Source organism: Portunus trituberculatus, chromosome 35, assembly GCF_017591435.1.
Source record: "Portunus trituberculatus isolate SZX2019 chromosome 35, ASM1759143v1, whole genome shotgun sequence".
Lineage (NCBI taxonomy): Eukaryota > Metazoa > Arthropoda > Malacostraca > Decapoda > Portunidae > Portunus > Portunus trituberculatus.
The window spans coordinates 17,305,588-17,325,859 of NC_059289.1; the positions used below are offsets into that span (position 1 = coordinate 17,305,588).

Here is a 20,272-nt window from a genome sequence, read left to right on the forward strand (position 1 = left end):
GTTGTTGTTGTTGTTGGTATTGGTGGTGGTGTCATTGTTGTTGTTGTTGTTGTTGTTGTTGTTGTTGTTGTTGTTGGTTGTTGGTTGTTGTTGTTGTTGGTGGTGGTGGTGTAATTGTTGTTGTTATTGTTTTGTTGTTGTTATTGTTGTTGGTGTTGGTGTTGTTGATGACATCCGAAGCACAAGATTGCATAGTAAAAAGCTGAGAAAAGGAACATGTCTGAGAGATATTAAAAAATATAGTTTCCCGCAGAGATGTATTGAGACGTGGAACAGTTTAAATGAAGAAGTAGTGTCTGCAACGAGTGTGCATACTTTTAAAGTAAGATTGGATAAGTGTAGATATGGAGACGGGGCCACACGAGCATAAAGCCCAGGCCCTGTAAAACTACAACTAGGTAAATACACACACACACACACACACACACACACACACACAGAGAGGGAGAAGACCTGATGATGGTTGAAGAAGGGAAATATAATGTTTGGAAAAGAAATAGAGTAGGTAAGATGGGAGGAGGAGTGATGTTGCTGGTTAAAAAAGATATAAAGGTGGATCAAGTGAAAGAAGGTATGGGAAAGGCAGAAGTGCTAAAGATCAGAGCAGAAACTAATGAAGGAAAAAAGAGGCACTACATAGTGGTGTACGTACCACCTAAGACAAATGCATGGTCAGTACAGGAATATGAAGAAATGATAAGTGATACAGGAACATGTCTGGAAGAAATGTTGGGTGGCTGTGAACGAACTATAATGATGGGAGATTTTAATTGTAAAGAGGTGTGTTGGGAGGACTGGTCAATGGAAGGATCAGAGACAACATGGGGAAATACACTATTGACACTGGCAATATTGAGCAATATTGAGCAATATTGAATATTGAATATTGAATATTGAGCATTGTTTAAAGGAAGTTGAGGTAGGAGAGACTTTAGCAAACAGTGACCATCATATAATTAGATTTATCATTAATTCCAGTAGGGATAATATAGTGAATAAGACTAGAGTCCCAAACTATCAGAAAGGCAATTATGGTAGGTTACGTCAGTTATTAGGAGAGGTAAACTGGGAAGATAGTTTTGGAAATAAAACTGCACAGGAGATGTGGGATATTTTTAAGGTTGTAGTAAAGGGTATAGTGATGCAGTGTATCCCTTATAAAGATATAAGGCAGAGAAACAGGAAGCCATTATGGTGGACTCATGAGATAGGTAGCCAGATCAGAGAGAAGAAGAGGGCATACAGAGAGTTGCAGAAAAGTGGGAAGATGTAGATTTGATTAGGTACAGACAGGTCAGAGATGATTTGAGTAAGGTTATAAAAAAGTAAAAGGCAGGCAGAGATAAAACTAGCTAGAGCTGGGAGTAAAGATCCCAAAAATTATATAGTTATTACAAGGTCAGTGATAAAAGAAATAAGGATAGGATTGGACCACTCAGAAAAGATGGTGTAGTAGTGGATCAAAATGAAGACATAGTAGAATTATTAAATGAACAATTTTCTTCAGTATTTACTAGGGAAAGAATAGGAAATCCTGTTACAAACAGTGCGACGAGTAGTTTAAGAGCTTTAGAAAATATTGATATAAAACCGGGAATTGTTAGGAAATTTATTCTTGAACTAGACGATAGGAAAGCTAGTGGTCCTGATGAGCTACATGCCAGAGTACTTAGGGAGGGTGTAGACAGTATTTCTGAAGCACTTAAGTTAATCTTTGAAAGATCACTTAGGTTTGCTGAGATACCACAGGACTGGAAGTTAGCTAATGTTACTCCAATATTTAAAAAAGGTAGGAAGGATGATGCGAATAATTATAGACCGATCAGTTTAACTAGTATAGTATGTAAGATCCTAGAGAAAATCATTAAGGGTAGTATTTGGGAGCATTTAAATGAGAATAGATTAATTAGAGATACCCAACATGGCTTTAGATCAGGGAGGTCCTGTCTTACAAATTTGCTCGATATCTTAGAATATATTACCAAGGAGTTAGATGATGGAAATAGCATAGATGTTATATATCTAGATTTTAGCAAGGCGTTTGATAAGGTACCGCATAGGAGGCTAGTGTACAAATTGAGACTACATGGGATAGGGGGTAGGTTAGTTGATTGGATTAGTGAATGGCTTTCTGATAGGAAACAGAGAGTAGTATTAAATGGGGCAATGTCTGAGTGGAAGGAAGTGGTTAGTGGGTACCCCAAGGATCAGTGCTAGGACCTCTTCTTTTCTTGGTGTACATTAACGATTTAGATATAGGAATTAGTAGCAAAGTATCAAAGTTTGCAGATGATACTAAGATAGCATGTGCAGTACAGGGTGAAAAGGACAATTACAGAATACAACGAGACCTGGACAGGCTGATAGCATGGGCAGACAGGTGGCAGATGGAGTTTAATTCTAAAAGTGTCAGGTTATGCATTTAGGTAAAGACAACACAAACTTTAACTATGAGATGGAGGGATGTTGGCTAGAGGCAGTAGATGAAGGAAAGGATTTAGGAGTAGTGATAGACAGGACTATGAAATTTTCAAAGCAATGTTTAGAAGCAAGAAATAGGGCAAATAGGATCCTGGGTTTTATAAATAGAAATGTTAGTTATAAAAGTAAGGAAGTGGTGCGTAGCTTATATAATTCCTATGTTAGGCCCCATTTAGAGTATTGCATACAGGCCTGGTCACCCCACTATAGGCAGGATATCAACATGTTAGAAGCAGTTCAGAGAAGAGCAACTAGGATGATACCAGCTTTGAAGCGCCTGGAGTATAGAGATAGATTAAAGGCATTAAACATGTTTTCATTTGAGAGGAGATGTATAAGAGGGATATGATAGAGTTATTTAAAATGTTCTCAGATACAAACTACATAGATGTGAGATCTTTCTTTACCTTAGAGGAGGGAAGTAGGACTAGAAATCATGGCAGGAAGATTAGAAAGCAAGGCTGCAGGTTAGATATAAGAAAATATTTCTTTAGTCATAGGGTGGTAGACTTCTGGAATGCATTGCCAGAGACGGTTGTAAATAGCACTAGTTTGACAATGTTTAAAAACAGATTAGATAAGCACTTAAATTTATTAGATTTATAATTATGTATAGCGCTGCATGATAGTTTTATGAGAAATTTACTATAGTTAAATAAGACATGATCCCCATGTATGGGGATTACAGATTGTAGATGAATTGATGCAGGACTTAGCCCTGTTAATGGGCCAAATATTTAGAATTAGTATATAATGTATTGTGTACTTGTAAGTGTATCTTTAAGTACTGATGACGAGGTCGCTGTGCGACTGATACAGGATAACCTAGATGGGCCCTGGTGGCCCTTTGTTATCCTATTATTTATGTTATGTTATGCTATGTTATGGAAAATGTGTTAACTCAGTGGGTCAAAGAAGATACTAGGTTTGGAGGAGAGGGAGCATCGTCAAGACTGGACTTGGTCTTTAGTACAGAGCCAATGGTCATTGAGGAGATGAGGGTGTAGTGCCCGTTAGCAAAGAGTGATCATGCAGTTTTGGAGTTCAAGGTGATAGATGAAGAGAAATCTAGAAGAAATTAAGAATATAAAGTGGGAAGATGGAATTATGCCAAGACAGATTTTGGAAACCTAAAGAAATTCTTTCAAGAGACAAATTGGATGAAATTCAAGAGTGCTAAGGGAGCAAATGAAAAGTGGAAGGAATTTATAAAAATATACAAAGAAGGTGAGAAAAAATTTGTACCAATAAGACAACATAGAGAAGTTGGAAAGCAGGACTGGTTTAACGATAGATGTGAAAAGGCTAGAACAAGAAAAGAGGATGCATGGAAGAGGTGGAGAAGGAAAAGACGGATTAAGCAGTGGAAAGTTACAAAAGAGCAAGAAATGAATATGTGTTGATTAGAAGAGAAGAAAGAAAGAAACAAGAAAAGGATATAATTGATAAATGTAAAGACCAACCAAGGCTTTTTTACAGACATGTGAACAACAACATCAAAAATAGAGAAAGTATTGAAAGTTTAGAAGTAAATGGAGTATGCAGTGAAGATCCCAGGAAATGGCAGAGGCTATGAATGGATGCTTTCGGAAGGTATTCACAAAGGAGACTGCTTTTGACAAACCACTGGTAATGGAACAGAAAGGGATTATGAAGGAGTTTCAAGTAACTGTGGAGGAGATCAAGAATATGATGGGGAGTTTAGAAGTGAGAAAAGCTGTGGGACCTGATGGGGTATCAGGATGGATTTTAAGAGAATGCAGGGAGCAACTGGCAGAAAAAGTTTGTGAAGTAATTGATGCCTCATTAAGGGAAGGTGTAGTGCCCCAAGACTGGAAAAGAGCTAACATTGTCCCAATCTATAAATCAGGTAACAAGAGAGACCCATTGAACTATAGACCAGTGTCACTTACAAGTGTGGTAGCTAAGATGTGTGAGAGGGTGGTGAAGAATAGATGGACAGACTTCTTGGAGAAAATGACATACTTTGTGAGTGTCAATTTGGTTTTAGAAAAGGGCGTTCATGCACGACAAACCTGATATGTTACTATTCGAGGGTGATAGATGTAATACAGGAAAGAGATGGTTGGGCTGATGGAATATATCTGGATTTAAAAAAGGCCTTTGATAAGGTACCACACCGGAGACTGATCTGGAAACTTGAAATGGTAGGAGGAGTGCATGGCAGTTTACTAAAATGGATGGAAGACTTTTGGTAGGAAGAGAAATGAGAACAATAATTAAGGACAGACCATCAGAATGGGGCTTGGTGGAGAGTGGAGTTCCACAGGGATCAGTGTTGGCACCAGTAATGTTCGCGGTCTACATAAATGACATGGTGGATGGGGTGTCCAGTTATGTGAGCCTATTTGCAGACGATGCAAAATTGTTAAGAAAAGTGAGATGTGACAAAGATTGCGAACTACTCCAGGAAGACTTGGACAGAATATGGAAATGGAGCTGTACATGGCAAATGGAGTTCAACACGACAAAATGCAAGAAAATAGAGTTTGGCAAGAGTGAAAGAAGAATCAGGAGTATGTACAAGATAGGAAATGAAGACATAAAACCAGTCATGAAGAAAAAGACCTTGGGGTGACAATTACCAATGACCTATCGCCAGAGAGACATATAAACAAAATAATTGGAGAAGTATTGAACTTATTGAGGAACATAAGAGTGGCGTTCAGATATTTAGATGAAGAAATGATGAAGAAAATAATTACTGCAATGATAAGACCGAGGCTTGAATATGCAACAATACAGTGGGCTCCGAACTTAAAGAAACACATAAGGAAACTAGAGAAAGTACAGAGGGCTGCAACAAAATGGTGCCTGACTTAAGAGATTTGACTTATGAAGACAGACTGAAAAGAATGCAACTTCCAACCCTGGAAAACAGAAGAGAAAGGGGAGACCTGATAGCAATATACAGAGTGATGATTGGCATGGAAAAATGGATAGGGAAGATCTGTGTATGTGGAATGAAAGAATGTCGAGAGGGCATGGGAAAAACTAAAATGGCCACTTATAGGAGAGATGTGAAAATATAGCTTCCTCATAGAAGGGTGGAAGCATGGAATAGTTTAGACGTGGAAGTGGTCAACGCAAGGAATATTCATGATTTTAAGAAAAGCTGGACATTAGTAGATATGGAGACGGGACAACACGAGCATAGCTCTTTTCCGTATGTTACAATTAGGTAAATACAATTAGGTAAATACACACACACACACACACACACTGGCGCAGTTCTGACGATCAGCTGATCTTCACTATACCTGTTGTATAGTATTTACAGTGGCCTGGGGAGGTAGTGTGGACTCATTTTTTTTTTTTTTTTTTCTCTCTTCATGAAATCAATTATTAAAGAATAATGAGTGAAAAAGATATTCCATCCAAATGCAGACATGAGAATAGAGAAGGGGCTGATGATGACTATGACGGTGAGGGAGAACGTGTATTCAAAGGGTTCGATACGACGACAACTTCACTACTTAAGAGAGTGTCAAATATTGAATGTAAACTAGATAAACTGATAAAGGAGAAGATGGAAATGAAAGAGAATAAAGAACAGAAAATGGAGTTTATAAGACTGAGAGAAAGGACAAGAAAAGTGGAAGAAAATGAAGTTAGGCTAAGAGCGGAAAACGAAGAACTAAAAAAGGAAGTAGCTAACTACAAGAAGCAGATGGAAGAAGGACTCGGTAAAGCCGAGAAAGAAAAGGAGAAGCTGAAAGATCTAGTAAACAAGGAAGAGGAAAGAGTACAGAACATGATTAAAAAAGAAGTACAAGCATGGAGAGTCCAAGATAAGAAAGATAAGGCCGATTTTCAGGAGGTGATTCAAGAACAACTTAAAGAAAAGAAGAAAATATGACAAACAAAATGATAGGAGTCCTCAAGACAAAAGAAAATCTAGTTAGAGAAATTGCAGAAAAAAGAAGAGTGTAGTGATTTGGAATAAAAGAAAAAATATAAAATATAGACCAAAAGAGAAAAGAAGAAATGAAATCAGTCAAAGACCTACTGAAGAATCTTAATGACGAAGATAGGCAGAACTTGGAAGAGGAAGTAGAAGAAATAAACAGAATGGGACCATATCAAGAAGGAAAAACGAGACCAATTAAAATATCACTAAAATCACAAGCAGCAACAGAAGAAAAATTATATAGAACAACAAAACTTAAGAGAAACAGAAGGCTGCAAGGATCTCTATATAAAGAAAAATAGAAATGAGGAAGAAAGGAAGAGATACAATGAACTGGCAGCAGCAGTAAGGGAAAAGAATAATGAAAGGTCAGAAGAGGAGAAGAAGGCATTTTTTTGGAGAATTCTAGGAGACAGGATAAGGAAATGGTATATAAACGAGAAGGAAGAGAAAAAGTGGAACAAGTTTAACTAAAATGATAAAGGCAAAAGACTAAAATGATGTATACGAACATAGACGGGTTTTATCAAGTAAATTAGAATTAAGAGATTACATAAGGAAAGAAAATCCAGATATTGTATGCCTGGCTGAAACAAAACTAAATGAGGAAATCAAAATAGTCTTGGATAATAGGTATAATGTATGGAGAAGAGACAGAGTGGGTAAAGGAGGAGGAGGAGTCATGATAATGTTAAGGAAGGAGATAGTGATCAATCAAGTGGAATGTGGGAAGGAAAAGCAGAAGTATTGTATATTAAGATGCATATTAATAAAAAGAGATAACAATCATTGTAACATATGTGCCACCAAAACAAATTCATGGACCAATCAAGAATATAAAGACATGATAGATGACACAATAAGGAGTCTAATGAGAATCGTTAAAGAAAGGAGAAAAGTGATATTAGTAGGAGATTTCAACTGTAAAGAAGTGGACTGGGAAAATTATGAAAGTGGTATGGGGGAAGAAGCCTGGGGAGAAAGATTCCTAAACCTAATGATAGACAATATGATGGACCAGAGAGTAAAGGAATGCACAAGATTCAGAGGAAACGACGAGCCGGCAAGATTGGACCTAGTTTTTACAAGGGGTTATACAAATGAATGATGATATAAGATATAAGTGCCCATTGGGAAAGAGTGACCATGCAATATTAGAAATAGATATAGAAGAAGGAAAGGAAGATAGAGATGATTCATACAAAGGAGACCGATTAAATTACAGAAAGGCTGATATTGAGAATCTCAAGAACTATTTTAAAAATGTAGACTGGGAAGAGATGGAAAACTCAGAGACAATGCAAGACAAATATAACTTATTTTTGGAAATATACAAAACAGGAGTCAGGGAATATGTCCCAAAATATAGACCAAAAGAAGAAGGAAAGAAAGATTGGTTTAATGCAAGGTGTGCTAGGGCAAAGGAGAAAAGAGATGGAGCATGGAAAAGGTGGAGGAGAAATAGAATCCAACAAACAAGGAAAACTTCAAGGCAGTGAGAAATGAATATGTTAAGGTGAGGAAGGAAGAGGAAAAGAACTTGAAAAGATATTGTCGAAAAATGTAAGGAGCAACCAAAATTGTTCTATAGATTCATAAATGGAAAAATTAGGCAAAAAGAAACAATAGAAAGGTTAAAAGGAGAGAACGGGATGGTGGAAGACCCAAAAGTATGGCAGAACTATTAAATAAAAAATTCCAGGAGGTCTTTACTAAAGAATCCAAATTTGAGAGGCCACAGGGTAATAGAGAGACAATCTATATGAAAGAGATTAAAGTAACCAAGCTTGAAATAAAAGAGTTAATGAAGGAACTGGATGAAGAGAAGGCAATGGGACCGGATGAAGTCTCAGGCAGAATACTGAAAGAATGTAGGAAGAACTAGCAAGTCCTATATACAACATCATAAAATGCTCAATAGAAAATGGAACAGTGCCAGTAGAATGGAAAAGAGCTGAGGTGGTTCCCATATATAAGAGTGGAAGGAAAGAAGAACCTTTAAATTACAGACCGGTATCACTAACTAGTGTAATATGCAAGATGTGTGAAAGAATAATAAAGAAACAATGGATCGAGTTCCTTGAAGACAACAAATTAATATCAAATAGCCAATTTGGTTTTAGAAAAGGACGGTCTTGTGTAACTAATTTATTGAGTTTCTATTCTAGAATAGTTGATAGAGTACAAGAGAGAGAGGGATGGGTTGACTGCATCTATTTGGATTTAAAAAAGGCGTTTGACAAAGTGCCACATGCAAGATTACTGTGGAAGTTAGAGGAGAAGGGTGGCTTAAAAGGAAGCACATTGAGATGGATAGAAAATTATTTGAGGGGGAGAGAAATAAGGACGGTAGTTAAAGATATGAAGTCCAAGTGGAGAGCAGTAGAAAGCGGAGTGCCACAGGGTCAGTATTGGCACCAATACTTTTCCTCATTTATATTAATGACATGCCAGAAGGAGTGAACAGCTACATAAATTTGTTTTGGATGATACGAAACTGTGCAGAGTTATAAAGCAAAAGGAGGATTGTGAAATACTGCAAGAAGACCTAAATAAGATCTGGGAATGGAGTAAGAAGTGGGAAATGGAATTCAATGTGAACAAAAGCCATGTCATGGAAATGGGAAAGAGTGAAAGACGACCTGTGGGAATCTATAAGATGGGAGATGGTGTAGAACTGGAGAAAGTCAAAAGGAAAAGGACTTAGGAGTGACGATGGAAGAAAACAATCAACCAGTAAGCCATATTGATAGAATTTTTAGAGAAACATATAATTTGCTGAGGAATATTGGAGTAGCATTTCACTACATGGACAAAGAAATGATGAAGAAATTGATAAATACTATAATAAGACCTAGATTGGAATATGCAGGAGTAGTGTGGACCCCTCATAAAAAGAAACACATAAGAAAATTGGAGAGGCTACAAAAATGGCTACAAGAATGGTCCCAGAACTTGAAGGGATGACATATGAGGAGAGACTAAAGGCTATGGATCTACCAACCTTGGAACAAAGAAGGAGAGAGGAGACCTGATACAAGTCTATAAATTGATCAACGGAATGGACCAAGTGGATAATGAGAAACTGATCTTGAGAGAAGAATATGACATCTGAAGTACAAGATCGCATAGTAAAAAGCTGAGAAAGGGAAGATGTCTGAGAGATATTAAAAAATATAGTTTCCCGCAGAGATGTATTGAGACGTGGAACAGTTTAGATGAAGAAGTAGTGTCTGCAAAGAGTGTGCACACTTTTAAAGTAAGATTGGATAAGTGTAGATATGGAGACGGGGCCACACGAGCATAAAGCCCAGGCCCTGTAAAACTACAACTAGGTAAACTAGGTAAATACACACATACACACACACACACACACAAGTATAGTTATCTATGGGTTAAATGAAGAAAAGGAATCTGTAAAAACAAAGAGAGAGAGAGAGAGAGAGAGAAAGAACAAGAAAAGATAGCACAAGATGTGGTAAGAAGTGTCCAGGGAGATGGAGAGGACTGGGTGAGCAAAATTGAGGAAGTGCAAAGACTGCAAAAATAGACAGAGGGAGGAAGACCCCTGAAGCTCAAGTTCAGAGCACAAACTACAACATCAGAGGTGATACAACATGCGTGGAGGCTGGACAAGACAGAACAATTCAAGAAAATTTGGATAAAATGGGACATGAATAAGGAGGAGAGAGATAAAATATGATCTTATAAGAGAGGTAAAGGAAAAAAAAAAAAAACGAGAACAAATCAGAAGAGAAGAAAGAGTTCTACACGAAGGTCAAGAATGAGATGATGAGGAAGTGGTACCTGACAAGTAAAAAATAAGCAGAGTCAGTAATGTAAGTAGAAACAGTAGCTAAATGGTCAGTAGCATACACAAACATAAATGGTATAATATAAATGTTACATGAAGTTAATAACTACATTAAGATAAGCAGCCAGACATCATAGGCATAACAGAAACTAAACTAAATGAGCCAGTAGAAAAAATAAATATTGATGATGGAAATAATAATGTGTGATTAAGATCTAGGAATAGTAAGAAAGGAGCAGGAGTGATGATACTGACCAAGATGAATATAGCAGTGGAAAATGTAGTGATGGGAGAAGGTATGGCAGAAGTAATCAAAATTAAGATAAAAGGAAAGCAAAAAGGGAAAAAGAGATGTTGCAGTAGCATTTTTACCACCAAAAACTAATGCATGGAATCAAGAAGAGTATAAAGAAATGTTGAAATATGGGAAATTGTTAAAAAAAAAAAATTGCAAGAAACCATGAATGTAATACTTATGGTTGTCTTCAACTGCAAAGAGGTATGCTGCAAGAACTGGACCACACAAGGAGAAGAGTCATGGAGATATAAAATACAAAACTTAATGATTAACACTATGGCACAGTGGATTAGGGAAACTACAAGAGTTGGAGGAAATGAGGAGGCATTGAGGGTCGACCTATTGTTTACGAAAGAGATTGATGTCATTGAAGAAATGAAGTATCAGTGCCCTCAAGAGAAAAGCGACCATCTGTTAACTGAATTCAGCCTAGACAGTGGCTCAGCAGTAAATAAGAATGAACTTCACAAAAATGACAGATATAATTATGGGAAGGCAGACTCCACAGAGTTAAGGGAATACTTCACTGAAGGTGAGTGGAATCAACTATATACAGCAAATAAAGTAAAAGGGAAGTGGGATATATTTATGAATATCTATAATGAAGGGATTAAACGATATGTTAACCAAAATTAGAATCAGTGAGGGGAAGAAAAAGGAAGACTGGTATAGCAAAAGATATATAAATTAGTAAAAGTGAAAAAGGAAGCAGCATGGAATAGATGGAGAAAAAGAGGATTTAATAAATGGGAAGAATTTAAGGTAGTCAGAAATTAATATGTCCAAGCATTAAGAGAGGAACAAAGGGACTATGAGAAAGATATAGTTGACAAATGTAAAAACGAGCTGAAACTGTTTTATAAAAATGTTAATGGAAAAATAAAAAATAAAAAAGCAACCAATAGATATAGCTATTAAAAGTTGATAAGGTCATATATAAGGATGCAAGATCACAGGCAAAAATAATGAATAGGTGCTCTCAATCAGTATTCACAAAAGAAAACAAGTTTGAAGGCACACAAACAGGCCAGAGGGGCAAGGAAACAAGAAAGATCCATACAGAAGTCAGGGAAATCAAGAAGATTATGAAAACCTTGGATGTGAATAAGGCTCAAGGACTGGATGGGGTCTCAAATTGGATACTGAGGAAATGTCATGACCAACTGACAGAGATATTATATAACATCATAAGTTGTTCTTTTAAGGAAGGAAAAATCCCTCTAGAATGGAAAAGGGCAAACACTGTACCAATTTTTAAGGGATGTAACAAAGAAGAACCATTGAAATACAGACCAGTGTCCCTAACAAGCATGGTTGCAAAAATAGCTGAAAAATAGTCAGAGTGACAATTTGGTTTCAGACGTGGAAGATCTTATGTCACAAACTTATTGAGCATCTACATCTACAGCAGAGCAATAGATATAATTCAGGAGAGGGACAGATGGACAAACTGTGTCTACCTGGATCTATAAAAAAAAAAAAAAAAAATTTTGATAAAGTACTACATCAAAGATTGCTATGGAAAATTAAAAACATAGGTGGTTTAGAGGGAAAAGTACTGGATTAGATAACAGACTTCTTAAAGGGCAGAGAAATGAGAACAGTGATAAAAAGTGAAGAATCAAAATGGTGCAGTGTTATAAGACTAGTGGACTTCCACAAGGAACAGTTCTGGCCCCAGTAATGTTCATAGTGTATATCAGTATGGTTGATGAGGTGGACAGTTAAATAAGCATATTTGTAGACGACACAAAGTTACTGAAACAAGTGGAAAATGACATGGATTGTGAAATACTACAAAAAGATTTGAATAAGATACACGAGTGGAGCAAGAAATGATAAATGGAATTTAATGCAATAAAGTGCAAAGTGATGGAACTAGGGAAACACACAAGAAGACAAATGAGATCTTACACTATAGGAAGGGTAGAAATTCAGAAAACAAAAGAGTAAGATCTGGGTATTACAATAAATGACAATATATCACCAGAAAAACACATCAACAACATAGCTGGGGAAACACGAGTTGCTAGGAAGAATAAAATGGGTATTTACCTATATAGCTGAAGAGATGATGAAAAAACTTATAGAATGCATGATTCAACCTAAACTAGAATATGCAACACTTATATGGTCACTACATAATAAGAAAGATATAAGGTAGATAGAAAGGATTCAAAGAGCTGCAACCAAAATGGTTCCAAGTTTGAGAGACCTAATGCATGAGGGTAGATCAAAGATATTAAAACTTCCAACATTGCAGCACAGAAGGGAAATAGCAGACCTAATTCCTATATACAGAGCATGGAAAGGGATGGACACAGTTGGCTTTTGACCTATTGGGGTGGGACTCAAGAAATGTAAGGGGACACACCATGAAATGAAAAAAGATAGCTTGTAGAAGAGACATTAAGAAATATATTTATCCAAACAAAAGCTTAGAAATATGCTTCTCTTGAATGAAACAGTGGTTCAAGCAAGAAATATTCATGACTTTAAGGCTAAACTGGATGAATGTGGGCATGGAGACAAGACAGCAAGAGTGTAGCACTTTTCCTGTAAAACACAACTATAAAACTAGGTAAACACACACACACACACACACACACACACACACACACACACACACACACACACACACACACATCTATAATTCTACAGTTACCATTGCCTAAGAGTAACCAAGGTGGGAAAGGAGCTGGTAATGTTTGTCCCGTCTCCATATAGTCATGTTAACTGTTGATTAGCAAAATAATGTCCAGTGAAGGTAAATATAAACTGTAGCCTGCGTTTGAGCCATCAGCTGGTTTGTTTACGTCTGCGCAACATGGCGGCCGTGAACTCGAAAGAGGAATCAGACTTCACAGGGTTTCAAGGAATAATGGAGAAGAGCGCTTATGTGAAGAAAATTCTGGAGTTAGAAGGTAAAATTGAAAACTGTTTGAAAAGTATGAGGGCCTGGAAACGAGTTATGACAATGTAAAGAAAGACTGTGCCGATATGAAGAAGGAAAATGCAGCACTGAAAGAGGAAGTTAAGCTAATTAAAGTGAATTGCGAAAAATGTGGAGAATCTCTAGGAAAAGTGATGGAGAAGCAGGCTGAATGGAAAAAAGTCAGGAAGTGGAAAGAAAGGAGGTAAATTACAAAGTTGCAAGTCTGGAAAAGGAAATCAAAGAGTCAGGGAGAAAACTTTGGGCCTTGCTGAAATTATAGATCAACAGATCATAGAAGAGAAGATAGCTGAGAAAGTGGTGAAGGTTATTAAGTCAAATGAGACATTGGTGAGGGAAACTGTAGACAAAAAGAGATGTGTGGTGATATTTGGTGTGGAGGAGGATAAGACACCGAGTAAAATGGAGAGAGAGAAAACATAAAAAGGTGATAAATAATATCATTAATGTGGTGCAGGAGGAGGAAAAGACCTAGTACAAGAAATAGAGGACTTCCATAGAATTGGAAAGTTCACAAGAGAAGGTATGAGGCCAATAAGAATCAAACTTAAGTCACAAAAGGATGTAGATGAATTGGTGGAGAAGTCATGGAGGCTAGCCCAGCAGGAAACAACAAGGAAGATTTGGTTGAGAAGAGATCTCGGTGAAAAGGAAAGAGAAATGTTAAATGAGTTGAGAAAGGAGGCTTTGAAAAAATGAAGAGAGGACAGAAGAGGAGAAGAAAGAGTTTTTCTGGAGAATCTTGGATATGAGACTGAGGAAGTGGTTCATAACCCAGAAAAGTACAGCAAGAAAGGACTAAAGAAACTTACATATGAGCGAAATGTAATGTATTCCAACATAAATGGAGTGATATCGGGATTTTAGAACTCAACGATTACTTGAGGGACAAGAACCCAGATATTGTGGGTCTTACTGAAACAAAACTGAGAGAGGGAGAAGACCTGATGAAGGTTGGAGAAGGAAATATAACGTTTGGAAAAGAAATAGAGTAGGTAAGATGGGAGGAGGAGTGATGTTGCTGGTTAAAAAGATATAAAGGTGGATCAAGTGAAAAAGGTATGGGAAAGGCAGAAGTGCTAAAGATCAGAGCAGAAACTAATGAAGGAAAAAGAGGCACTACATAGTGGTGTACGTACCACCTAAGACAAATGCATGGTCAGTACAGGAATATGAAGAAATGATAAGTGATACAGGAACATGTCTGGAAGAAATGTTGGGTGGCTGTGAACGAACTATAATGATGGGAGATTTTAATTGTAAAGAGGTGTGTTGGGAGGACTGGTCAATGGAAGGATCAGAGACAACATGGGAAATACACTATTGACACTGGCAATGGAAAATGTGTTAACTCAGTGGGTCAAAGAAGATACTAGGTTTGGAGGAGAGGGAGCATCGTCAAGACTGGACTTGGTCTTTAGTACAGAGCCAATGGTCATTGAGGAGATGAGGGTGGAGTGCCCTTTAGCAAAGAGTGATCATGCAGTTTTGGAGTTCAAGGTGATAGACGAAGAGAAATCTAGAAGAAATGAAGAATATAAAGTGGGAAGATGGAATTATGCCAAGACAGATTTTGGAAACCTAAAGAAATTCTTTCAAGAGACAAATTGGATGAAATTCAAGAGTGCTAAGGGAGCAAATGAAAAGTGGAAGGAATTTATAAAAATATACAAAGAAGGTGAGAAAAATTTGTACCAATAAGACAACATAGAGAAGTTGGAAAGCAGGACTGGTTTAACGATAGATGTGAAAAGGCTAGAACAAGAAAAGAGGATGCATGGAAGAGGTGGAGAAGGAAAAGACGGATTAAGCAGTGGGAAAGTTACAAAAGAGCAAGAAATGAATATGTGTTGATTAGAAGAGAAGAAAGAAAGAAACAAGAAAAGGATATAATTGATAAATGTAAAGACCAACCAAGGCTTTTTTACAGACATGTGAACAACAACATCAAAAATAGAGAAAGTATTGAAAGTTTAGAAGTAAATGGAGTATGCAGTGAAGATCCCAGGAAATGGCAGAGGCTATGAATGGATGCTTTCGGAAGGTATTCACAAAGGAGACTGCTTTTGACAAACCACTGGTAATGGAACAGAAAGGGATTATGAAGGAGTTTCAAGTAACGGTGGAGGAGATCAAGAACATGATGGGGAGTTTAGAAGTGAGAAAAGCTGTGGGACCTGATGGGGTATCAGGATGGATTTTAAGAGAATGCAGGAGCAATTGGCAGAAAAAGTTTGTGAAGTAATTGATGCCTCATTAAGGGAAGGTGTAGTGCCCCAAGACTGGAAAAGAGCTAACATTGTCCCAATCTATAAATCAGGTAACAAGAGAGACCCATTGAACTATAGACCAGTGTCACTTACAAGTGTGGTAGCTAAGATGTGTGAGAGGGTGGTGAAGACTAGATGGACAGACTTCTTGGAGAAAATGACATACTTTGTGAGTGTCAATTTGGTTTTAGGAAAGGGCGTTCATGCACGACAAACCTGATATGTTACTATTCGAGGGTGATAGATGTAATACAGGAAAGAGATGGTTGGGCTGATGGAATATATCTGGATTTAAAAAAGGCCTTTGATAAGGTACCACACCAGAGACTGATCTGGAAACTTGAAATGGTAGGAGGAGTGCATGGCAGTTTACTAAAATGGATGGAAGACTTTTGGTAGGAAGAGAAATGAGAACAATAATTAAGGACAGACCATCAGAATGGGGATTGGTGGAGAGTGGAGTTCCACAGGGATCAGTGTTGGCACCAGTAATGTTCGCAGTCTACATAAATGACATGGTGGATGGGGTGTCCAGTTATGTGAGCCTATTTGCAGACGATGCAAAATTGTTAAGAAAAGTGAGATGTGACAAAGATTGCGAACTACTCCAGGAAGACTTGGACAGAATATGGAAATGGAGCTGTACATGGCAAATGGAGTTCAACACGACAAAATGCAAGAAAATAGAGTTTGGCAAGAGTGAAAGAAGAATCAGGAGTATGTACAAGATAGGAAATGAAGACATAAAACCAGTCATGAAGAAAAGACCTTGGGGTGACAATTACCAATGACCTATCGCCAGAGAGACATATAAACAAAATAATTGGAGAAGTATTGAACTTATTGAGGAACATAAGAGTGGCGTTCGATATCTAGATGAAGAAATGATGAAGAAAATAATTACTGCAATGATAAGACCGAGGCTTGAATATGCAACAATACAGTGGGCTCCGAACTTAAAGAAACACATAAGGAAACTAGAGAAAGTACAGAGGGCTGCAACGAAAATGGTGCCTGACTTAAGAGATTTGACTTATGAAGACAGACTGAAAAGAATGCAACTTCCAACCCTGGAAAACAGAAGAGAAAGGGGAGACCTGATAGCAATATACAGAGTGATGATTGGCATGGAAAAATGGATAGGGAAGATCTGTGTATGTGGAATGGAAGAATGTCGAGAGGGCATGGGAAAAACTAAAATGGCCACTTATAGGAGAGATGTGAAAAATATAGCTTCCTCATAGAAGGGTGGAAGCATGGAATAGTTTAGACGTGGAAGTGGTCAACGCAAGGAATATTCATGATTTTAAGAAAAGCTGGACATTAATAGATATGGAGACGGGACAACACGAGCATAGCTCTTTTCCCGTATGTTACAATTAGGTAAATACAATTAGGTAAATACACACACACACACACACGGTAGTTCAGTGGTTAGAGCGCTAGCTTCACAGCCAGAGGACCGGGGTTCGATTCCCGGCCGGTGGAGATATTTGGGTGTGTCTCCTTTCACGTAGCCCTGTTCACCTAGCAGTGAGTAGGTACGGATGTAAATCGAGGAGTTGTGACCTTGTTGTCCCGGTGTGTGGTGTGTACAATTTCCATCGAGAGGACAGAGAGGGCAAACAAGCGAAACCAGCATAGAAGTGTAGAAAAGATGCTGTGTGACAAGATAAGTAACCCAAGTGGAAGCTCTGAGGTGGACATTAGTGACGAGGATGATACAGCAACACAGTCATCTGCTGATGGAGTAAGAAGTGATACAGGTCTTCAGTTGCAAAGTGAAAGTAGGTCATTGCCATCGTGTAAAGACTGCCAGAAAATCCATGAAAACTTATGTATGAAAATAGAGACCTTGAAAGATGAAGTACAGCAATGGCGTGCTAGATATATGGACTTAAAGAAAATAATTCTGCACAAGCTGTTGACAGTGAAGTCAACTCAAAAGTGAGAAACTGCACTGGAACTTTGCTTAACAAGTCTTCTGTTTAAAGATATGGAAGATGTGGATGTGGAAGAGGTGGATGAAGAAGTGTCAGTAGAGTTTCATGATGATTACAGAAATAAGGAAAATGAAAATATGTTACAATCGGCAAGCACAGTCATAGAAGACCAGTCCCTACTTTATATTTTAAAGAAATTCTATTTAAAATATCCAAATTTAGGGTATCAGGCAGGGAACTGTGAATCTTCTGATAAGTCATGGACTGAAATGGTCAGTAGAGGTAATTTATATATGCCTTCCGAAAGATTTTCCTCACAGTTATTGGTAATGAGAGAAGTATTTAAAGCTGTGCATGGGGAAACTCTTACGGAAGGTACAGCTTGTGTAAAAACTTTAGGTTAGGTTAGGTTAGGTTAGGTTCAGAAATGGAGCTTGCTGGACTTGACTTACCATCTGATATAATTTCATTTTTTGCTAAGATATCCATCTTCTTTAGAATAAGGCACCTAAATAAAAATTATCAAACATGACCAACAGAAGAGACACGTTCCACTCACCAATGTTGACTGTAGAGGAATGGTTAGAAAAAAGATGAAAATTACATCGTAGGTTACGGTACTCGGTTTGTGTGTGTGTGTGTGTGTGTGTGTGTGTGTGAGAGAGAGAGAGAGAGAGAGAGAGAGAGAGAGAGAGAGAGAGAGAGAGAGAGAGAGAGATAGCAATTGCCTATATATTCATATGTTATAGTGATAAACTGTTTAGTAATAAAAATTATATAGCATAAAGAGTTTACTCTATCTCCTCCTCAACATAAACCTATACGGTATACTCCAGCTAACCCATCCAGGTAGATGGGTACTGGCCTGTGCGTGACGTCACTGCGCGGGCTGGGCAAAAATGAGTCACCTGCCCGCCTGACCTAGTGAATGTAGATCTGGCTATACGCCACCCAATACTTACCCTGCGGAGTCCAGGAAAATCACTGACAGCAGTACCGTCCTCAGCACGCACCCACACGACGGAAGGCTTAGGGTGACCACGAACAGTGCAGCGGATGTTGGCGCCGGACGAGTTAAAGACGTCCACGCGACTATCGGGTTCCTCTACGATGATGGGGCCACTCTCATTGCACATTGCTGTTGAAAAAGAAAGGTGTCAGTACGTAAATAATGGCGAGTTCACACGTGCCAATTTGCGACTGAAATTAAGTCGGTAGAGTTTCCGGCTCATGCCTTCTAGTCGGAAAGTGTCACACGTAGTGACTGGAAAGTATCGATTAGTTGGTGCCTTGGCAGGAAGTTAATGTAAATAAACAGCTGATCGCCATGATGTATTCTTCCTGTGACGATGCTGAAGCCTGAAGCTGTGGTTGCTCTTCTTTTGGTGTACCGAAAGAGTCAACAGAAAAGAAGATACCCTGGCTAAGTAAAAGGGTGTCTACCACACTCTAAATTAGCCTACATTTCTCGTAAGAAAATTGTTAATCTTAAGAAACAATGCACAGTTGCGATCAAATTAAATCCTGTCAAGTCTTCAATCCTCACCTCCATGCATTCAGGGAAACAGTTCTTGGAGTGTGGCAGCTATCTCTTTTTTTTTTTTTTTTGTGTGTGTGTGTGTGTGTATTTACCTAGTTGTAGTTTTATAGGGCCTGGGCTTTATGCTCATGTGGCCCCGTCTCCATATCTACATTTATCCATTTTTTCTTTATAACTATGTACACTCTTTGCTGACACCACTTCCTCAATCAAAGTGTTCCAAGTCTCAACACATCTTTGCAGGAAAAATTTTTTTTTAACATCTCTCAGACATCTTCCTTTTCTCAGCTTTTTACTATGCGATCTTGTGCTTCGGATGTCATATTCTTCTTTCAGGATCAGTTTCTCATTATCCACTTGATCCATTCCGTTGATCAATTTATAAACTTGTATCAGATCCCCTCTCTCTCTTCTCTGTTCCAGGGTTGGTAGATCCATAGCTTTTAGTCTCTCCTCATATGACATCCCTTTAAATTCTGGAACCATTCTTGTAGCCATTTTTTGCAGTCTCTCCAATTTCCTTATGTGATATTCCAATCTAGGTCTTATTTTAGTACTTATCAATTTCTTCATTATTTCTTTGTCCATATAGTGAAATGCTAATCCAATATTCCTTAGCAAATTATACGTCTCTCAGAAAATTCTATCAATATGGCTTACCGGTTGATTGTTTTCTTCCACTGTCACTCCCAAGTCCTTTTCCTTTTTAACTTTTTCTAGTTCTACTCCATCTCCCATCGTATAGATTCCCACTGGTCGTCTTTCACTTTTTCCCATTTCCATGACATGGATTTTGTTCACATTGAATTCCATCTCCCATTTTTTACTCCATTTCCATTTGTTTAATTCTTCCTGTAGTATTTCACAATCCTCTTTTTGTTTAATGACTCTGCACAGTTTCGCATCGTCCGCAGACAGATTTATGTAGCTGTTCACTCCCTCTGGCATGTCGTTTATGTATACGAGAAAAGTATTGGCGCCAATACTGACCCCTGTGGAACTCTGCTGTCTACTGTTCTCCACTTGGACTTCATATCTTTAA

The 20,272-nt window shown here is 37.9% G+C and overlaps 1 protein-coding gene across 2 annotated transcripts in view; it reads right to left on the minus strand.

Moving 5' to 3' along the window:
• Nucleotides 1-20,272, minus strand: part of LOC123513217 (Down syndrome cell adhesion molecule-like protein Dscam2) — a 66,206-nt gene that overhangs the window by 19,924 nt on the left and 26,010 nt on the right. For both annotated transcript variants that reach the window (XM_045270280.1, XM_045270279.1), the window contains exon 3: nucleotides 18,653-18,828. In XM_045270280.1, coding sequence (XP_045126215.1) covers nucleotides 18,653-18,828 — 176 coding nt within the window. The remainder of the gene's footprint in view (nucleotides 1-18,652; nucleotides 18,829-20,272) is intronic.